The sequence below is a fragment of the Octopus bimaculoides genome, chromosome 22 (assembly GCF_046866305.1).
Source record: "Octopus bimaculoides isolate indiv1 chromosome 22, ASM4686630v1, whole genome shotgun sequence".
NCBI lineage: Eukaryota > Metazoa > Mollusca > Cephalopoda > Octopoda > Octopodidae > Octopus > Octopus bimaculoides.
In genome coordinates this window covers 31,501,815-31,509,314 of record NC_142949.1, presented here as the reverse complement: position 1 = coordinate 31,509,314, position 7,500 = coordinate 31,501,815, and the positions used below count along the sequence as shown (strand labels likewise).

General features: G+C 35.2%; 1 protein-coding gene across 4 annotated transcripts in view; it reads right to left on the bottom strand.

The window, feature by feature from the left end:
* Positions 1-1,347: 1,347 nt before the first annotated feature.
* LOC106873809 (UNC93-like protein MFSD11) overlaps positions 1,348-7,500 on the bottom strand; it is a 46,092-nt gene continuing 39,939 nt past the window's right edge. For 3 of the 4 annotated variants that reach the window (XM_089339518.1, XM_089339519.1, XM_052975806.2), the window contains 6 exons: positions 6,726-6,791; positions 5,834-5,959; positions 4,903-5,071; positions 3,778-3,841; positions 1,621-1,692; positions 1,353-1,490 (listed from right to left, as the gene is read on the bottom strand). In XM_089339518.1, the coding sequence (XP_089195644.1) occupies positions 1,374-1,490; positions 1,621-1,692; positions 3,778-3,841; positions 4,903-5,071; positions 5,834-5,959; positions 6,726-6,791 (614 nt within the window). In that variant the 3' untranslated portion in view covers positions 1,353-1,373. Of the gene's footprint in view, positions 1,491-1,620; positions 1,693-3,777; positions 3,842-4,902; positions 5,072-5,833; positions 5,960-6,725; positions 6,792-7,500 lie in introns of all 4 variants that reach the window. The other variant, XM_014921321.3, reaches the window with a different exon arrangement.

The following is a 7,500-nucleotide window of genomic DNA, read 5'->3' as shown; positions in this document are numbered from 1 at the left end:
TTATAATTTACAACAAATAATTTCAATATCTTCATTTGAAATATTTAATTGTTTAGTTATATGGTATTTCTCTGTATTGCATGGTTGGCATTGACTTACAGGATTTATATAAGCCATACTGGTCGATCAATACATTGATATTGAAATGGCTATGTGGATAAGCCTGTGATATACCATGCTTCCTCATTCTGAATGTGGATTATGATAGAGGAAATCTATTTTAAAACTGCCTTCACTCATTTCAGATTCAAATTTTGGCACACGGCCATCAATTTTAGGGAAGGGGGCTAAGTTGATTATACTGACCCCAGTGTTGAACTGGTACTTATTTTATCGACCCTCAAAAGAATGAAATGCAAAGTCGACCATGGCAGCATTTGAACTCAGAACATAAGGACGGACAAAATATTGCTAAGCATCTTGTCTGGTGTGCTAATGATTCTGCCAGCTCACTGTTTCCTTAGTTTTTACCTTTGCTTGGTACATGATAAAAAGTAGTTGGCCTTAGGAAGGCATTCACCTGTAGAAACAATGCCAAAACTGACAAGGTAGCATGATGCTGTCCTTGAACCAATCATATTCTGTCAAAGAAGCCAACGCATACCAGTAGGAAACATGAATATTAAATGGTAATGATATGGGTCCTTAATGACTTTTATGAATTTAATAGACTGAAACTTGTAGAAGCTAACATGCATGATTACATTCATGCATGCTCTTCCACATGTTTTTGCCGAAAGGGTTAGTCAAATTATGATTCTTTAGCTTAAAATTGTTTCTTATACTGAGGTCCGACTCTGGTTCTGTTGCCTACCAATTCTGCCTCGGTTTGTGTGGATGGATGGAGTGAGGAAAGCTTTGGTGGTTAGAGGTGTTGGAGTGAGAGAGGCAAGAGAGTTTATAAATGATAGGAAAGCTTGGAGAGGGTTTGTGGACGGATGAGTGAATTTGATGTTGCTCAAAGGGGTATGGAACTAGTATGATGCAGCGGGGATAAACCAGCACATGCTCTTGGGCCCTGCTGCTGATTTTGGGGGTTGCATTCTATGCCTTGACCTGAGCATAGAACAGGGCTTGCCTCTTTGAGCTGGGAAATGAATGGAATGCTTGGTGTGTGTCTTGTTGTGGCTACCCACTCTTAAAAAAAATATAGGGAATAGGCCTGGGTGTGTATATATATTCTTACACCTCAATTCACAAAATAAGAACCAGGCAGAAATCATTATTGGTGTGGAGGAATTAGTATTGTCAGTATGGAGAAATAAAATTGTTCTGCCTCAGAGCAGAAATAAAAGTAAGGTGAAAAAAAAAAAAAAAAAAAACAGAAACAGAACACAAAGAAAGTACTCACATAGAAGCATTCCAAATATACTTTATTTCAGTGAGAAAAATAAGATGGCAGAACATGTACTTAAAATGACTATGATGAGTAACTGCCATTGGAGTGGAAGTGCTATACTGTACAAGAAGGAGATGGCAGCTGCAAAGCACTGAAAGAGTAAACAATTAAAATAATAATTAATTAATAACGAAAGAAGCAGTATTAGATATTTTGCAAGCAGTTTGCAGATGCAAGTTTTACAGGTGATTCTCCTGGAATAAAAATGAAATAAAAATTACCTGAAAAAACTTGCACAGGGAAAAAGCAGCGACTGCATCTTCTATGAACATGGTTCCTACAATAGCTAATACCTGGAAATGAAGTGAGAAAGAGAGATGGTGAGAGTAGAGAGGAGAAAGGGAGATGGTGAGAATACAGAGAGAAGTGAAGGGGGTTGCAGAGAGAAAGAGAGGTGGTAAGAGTAGAGAGGGTTGACAGAGAGATGATGAGAGTACAAATGAGTGAGAGAGAGGAGAGAGGAAAAGAGATGGTAAGAGTAGAGAAGAGCAAGGGAGTAGAGAGTAAGAAAGGTAGTGAGAGGAGTGGGAAGTGAGGGAGTAGAGAGGAAGAGAGATAGTGAGAGTAGAGAAGAGCAAGGGAGTCGAGAAGAACAATGGGGTAGAAGGTAGAGTTGGGGTGAAGACATTAGAGGGAGAAGGAAAAGAGAAGAGGAAACTCATTTCGAAAGCCAATAGAATTACTGGTTAAAAATGGGAGGATAGATGCATGGGTTCAATCCCATGCATAGCATTTTTGGCAAGTGTATTTTTTTTTTATATTCCAGACAGATTCAGCACTTGGGATTAAATCTGAACACTGTATACAAAAGTTTCATTATGTTATATCATTATATCAGATTAAAACACCAAGTAGACAATTTCAGATGGCTACAGAATCGTAGATATGCCATATTAATACATCGTTTCTTTGAAATAATATATTTTACTTTTTTAATGATGTAGGGGAAGAGGAAGACATCTTAATTGTTGAGGAAGTACTTACATATATAAATGTAATGAACAATAGTATTAACTATTGTGTTTCGTGTCAATGCCGTCTCTAGGTAAATTGAGGTTGGAAAGATTGTTCAAACAAAAAATAAACAAAAATAAAAATGATTTCTTACAAAAGTATAAACAAGGAGAAAATTTTAGGAAGGCACAGTCGATGTTATGAATCCTCGGACCTGTATAGTACTTTTTTTTACCGAGCATGGAAGAATAAAAGTGAAGGTCAACCTCGGAGGGATTTGAACTCAGACGTAAAGGATCGAACCAACTACTTGTAAGGTTTTTATTCTGCCAAACCAAGATATATTCGATATTTGCATTATCCCCCCTGAACTGTGTAAGAGTTATTTCCCTGAGAAGTATTTGCTTTTTTTTTTTATATTGAAGCTGGAACAGAAGAAATGAGTTCTGATATTTTGCTATGGCAGTATTCTGGTAAAAACGTCCCTTTCAGAAATTTCAGGGGAACTCCCATCACCACTACAAGTCACATCACGTATGAGGGATTGTATAAGTTTATTGTTCGTGCTACGAAATTCTGACATTTTCTCAATTTCCTGTGATTCAGGCAGCCTTGTGGTCCCAGCAGACAAAATCGAAAAGGAGCTGTCCCAGAGATCATTGAAGAAAATTCACTTGAACAGCCACTCTGACTCACAGGGATTGTACTTTCACACAGCCATCCCTGCCCCGATAGTGGTGAGCAGGGATGTGACCTGGGGACTGAGAACTCCAAATAAATCATGTGAGACAGTCTGTTCAAAACTCCATTTGAGCCTACCGTTAGCTATAAAAATCTACCTCCTTCTAGTCTCAGAGTCAGTTGGTTCCAGACCTTCTAAGGTCTAACCATTGACCACATTACAGGGACCTCCATCTTTGTCGCAACCATCATGTCTCTCACCAACATCGTCAACAACATCTACAGAACACCAACACACAGCAGAGGTTCTAATGTATCGCTGTTCATGAGTTCTTCACCAGGGTTAACAGCTAATGTACAACCCACGCAGATGCATGTAGATATATGTATAAATGTACATCAACCATTTCCATTTATCATTCAGTTGTGTATATACATGAGGCTGGCATTAAAGACATTTAAAGTTATCACCTTGTTCCATGTATTTCCTTGTATCGTGTTCCAGTCAAATGAGTAGAGTCACATTAGATGGAATACACCTCACCATCTATAAAACCATACACTATTGGAAATGATCAATGTAGTCTAAGGTACATAACGTGTCTAAATGAAAGACAGGATTTTCATGTCTGGAATGCCTCAATGGTCTGCTGTATAAGGGATTATCTTGGACTAGACAACAGCAACAATATGTTAATAAAGGCTTTCTACTTTTATAAATACAACCGAAAGAATGTTCTTACCTGTGTATTAAAGATACTATCAGTAAATCCAAGTAAAAAGCTACAGACTAACGCTACAGCAATACTGAAAGAGAGAGACAGCAACAATAAGAACAACAATATTAGAGATGATAAATAACAACAATATTAGAGATGAAACATGATATACAGCACAATTAGTCAATGGCTGGAGCAATGCCCCAGATGACAGAAAATGGCTAATTAGGTTTTGTTAATGTCAGTGGAGATTGGGAAATGGTTTAGGGAAGACTACGATTCTACAAGTGAAATAATTACAGCATGGAAGACACATACTGGTTTCAACTATTGACACAAGGCCAGCAATTTCGTGGCAGGTTGTAGGGGAATTATATCGATTCGGTCAAATGGTACCTGTTTTATCAACACCCAAAAAGATGAAAGGCAAAGTCGACCTCAGTAACAACAACAACAATAATAATAATAATAATAATTATTATTATTATTATTATTATTAAGGTAGCACACTGGCAGAAACGTTAGTACACTGAATGAAAGGGTTAGCTGAATTTTGCCCACCACTAAGTTCTGAGTTCAAATTCTTCCAAGGTTGACTTTGCCTTTCATCCTTTTGGGGTTGATAAACTAAGTACCAGTGAAACACTGGGGTTGATATAATTGACTTGTCCACTTCCTTAAAATTTCAGGCCTTGTTATTGTTATTATTACTCAGGATTATTATTATTATTATTATTATTAATATTATTATTATTATTATTATTATTATTATTATTATCGTCATCATTATCATTTCACATTTTGGCTCAAAGCCAACAAATTTAGGAGAGGAGGAACATCTGAAGTCAGAACATAAAGATGGAAGCATTTCTTCCAAGTTGCATTGATTCTTATTTTAAAGGCAAAGTTAACCACAGACATGCCGCCAAACATTTGGTCAGGCCTGCTAAAGATTCTAGCAGTTCACTGCCTTAAAATATGAATCAGTAATAAAAACATTTAACAGTCTATGAGAGATTCTACAGAATCTCTCATAGACTAATAATTCCTTTCTAACAAAGCTATTTCAAAGAATAGAAGATTGTTAGTGACAATTAATAAAAAAAACATGAGAAAATAAGAAAAATTTCCAGAAAATTTTTCTCTCACCTTGATGGTATATATGTGGGAGAATTTGATTCCCCTTGTGCAGAGTCAAATGGTAAGTTGAGAAAAGCAAGGTAACAAGCTGTTATATGACTCAAATATCCCATAAATATGAAAGGGGCTTTGTCATAATGTTGAGTCAATTTTCCCAAAATAGCCAAAGTGCTGCCACCTGTGTATGTAAATATATATATATTTTTTTTTAGAAAATATGGAAATTAGAATAAAAGACTTCGGTAATGGATTCCATAAGAATTTCTTCTTCCATCCATTCATTTTCCCAAATATACCAACACTACCTTTGCATACTTTCACAAAACATATAAACAACATCATACACAGATGACCTAACTCTTTCTCTCTCTCACACACACACACACACACACACACACACATCTTTCCCACCATTCATCAGGCATGGCTGCACAATACCTCCTAGGCTTGACTAGAGATGTTATCATGTACATGTTTTATTTTGATATAAAAAGATGGACTGCAGCAAATATTCTGCTCAATACTAAGGCAGAGGTAACAATAATAATAATAATAATAATAATAATAATAATAGTAATAATAATAATAATAATAATAGATAATATTAGGACTGCTATGACTCCTCTGGAAGGAATATGTCAGTAAAGTCCTAATATTATCTATAAAAAAAAAAATGAAGGGAGGGGAACATTCGATCACATCGACCCCAGTACTCAACCGGTACTTAATTTATCGACGCTCAAAGGAGGAAAGGCTAAGTTGACCTCAGCGGAATTTGAACTCAGAATGTTGTGGCATTGAAATCCTGCTAAGAATTTTGCCTGGCATGCTAACGATTCTGCCAGTTTGCCACCTTAATAATAATAATAATAATGATAATAATAATAATAATAATAATAATAATAATAATAGTAATGATGATGATGATGATGGAACATACCAAGAATTTCACCAACACCAATAAACATTCCTGACAATCCAATCAATGCCTTAGCCTCTTGCCCAAAGTGTTTGTTGTTAGCAAGGCATGTGCCGTATACACCAGAGAAAAATGTTATTTCAATTCCTGGAATTAAGAAATGACAAAATAAAAGGAAATAAAGAGGTAGGAATTTTAGTTCTCTGAAATGGAACATAGACAAAGGTTATTTCACAATCATAAGAAGCAATTTGAAATAGAAAACAACAATAGATTCATTGTGAGGACTTCAATTTAAACAGATTCTCTATAGCGTTCAGAGCCAGCATTGAAAGTTATGATGTTTCCCATATGAATATGTTTATGTAAACAATGCGATCGAAGATAGAAAAGTACCTATTTTACACATTTTTCTATCTTCAGTGGCATTGTTTACATAGATGTATTTGTATACAAAATGTGATAACTTTCAGTGGTGGCTCTAAATTCTATAGAAAATCTGTTGAGTTATAAGTGATTGTATTGCACTGTTAAAAGGTAGGACACAGCATTGACTTATAAAATCTTTAATCTACTTGGTAGCATGTTATGGTTGGAATACGAAAAAATACAGTGTTCCTACCAGCAATTAACTTGACAGAATGTACAAGGAGCTTTTCTTGTAGCACCAACACTAGTGAGGTCACCAGAAATTTAATTTAAATAAACACCAACATGATTTCTTTTTAAAGGAAGAAGTCAATGTGGCACAGACAAAACAAATAGTGAGGAAATGTGTTAGGGAGAGAGAGTGAGAAAGAGGGTCTATGTGAGTGAGTGTGTGATTGTATGTGTTAGATAAAGAGTTAGTATTTATTAGAAAGACAGTGAGAGGGAAAGGTAATGAATGACCGAATCAAAAATATGCACTTACCTACGTACAAAAATGGTATGAAAAGCAGTTGCATATTTCTGTTCTTCAATAACTGAAATGCCCTCACTGCAATAGAAACAGTAAAACATTAAGAGCCAGAATGGTAAAAGTGTCTCAAACAAAATCACATTTTACCTAGGGTTTTTCAAAGGAGAAAAGGAGAGGGAGAGGGGGAGGAGAAGTGGGGAGAGAGAGAAAAACAGGAAGGGACAAAGACACACACACACACACACACACACACACATCTTGGTGATCATGTTTGTGAGAAGCCTTGCATGTGCCCGGATGCTATATATATATATATATATATATATATATGACGTGTTTGGTGGAGAAAATAAAATTTAAAAAGTTTTACAAATTTTTCACAAAAGCCATTTAAATATTTCAAAAGAATAGTAATGCTTTAGCTTGGTATTTCTAGTGAATTAGTGAATTATTGTCAAATTTAAGTGTAAATAATTTACGCTTTAAGTGAACCATTATTGTCTAATAAGTGTTGATATATTGAAGATAGAAGACAATTGGAATCTTTTTGTTATATCTTTTTAATTTATAGTTAGTTTATAGATTTGATTGTGAAATATATTTTACTATTAAACATGGATATATTGACTGAAAATTGCTTTTTCTTTTCTGTTTTGTTTGCAGAACTAATCTAATTTCTCAACACAATTAGAAAAATATACAAAGAACCTGAACAGAAAAGAAGAGAGGATAAAAGTTCATTATATACCTAAGCGAGACAAACTTAAGTAATAGGAAACTATTTGTC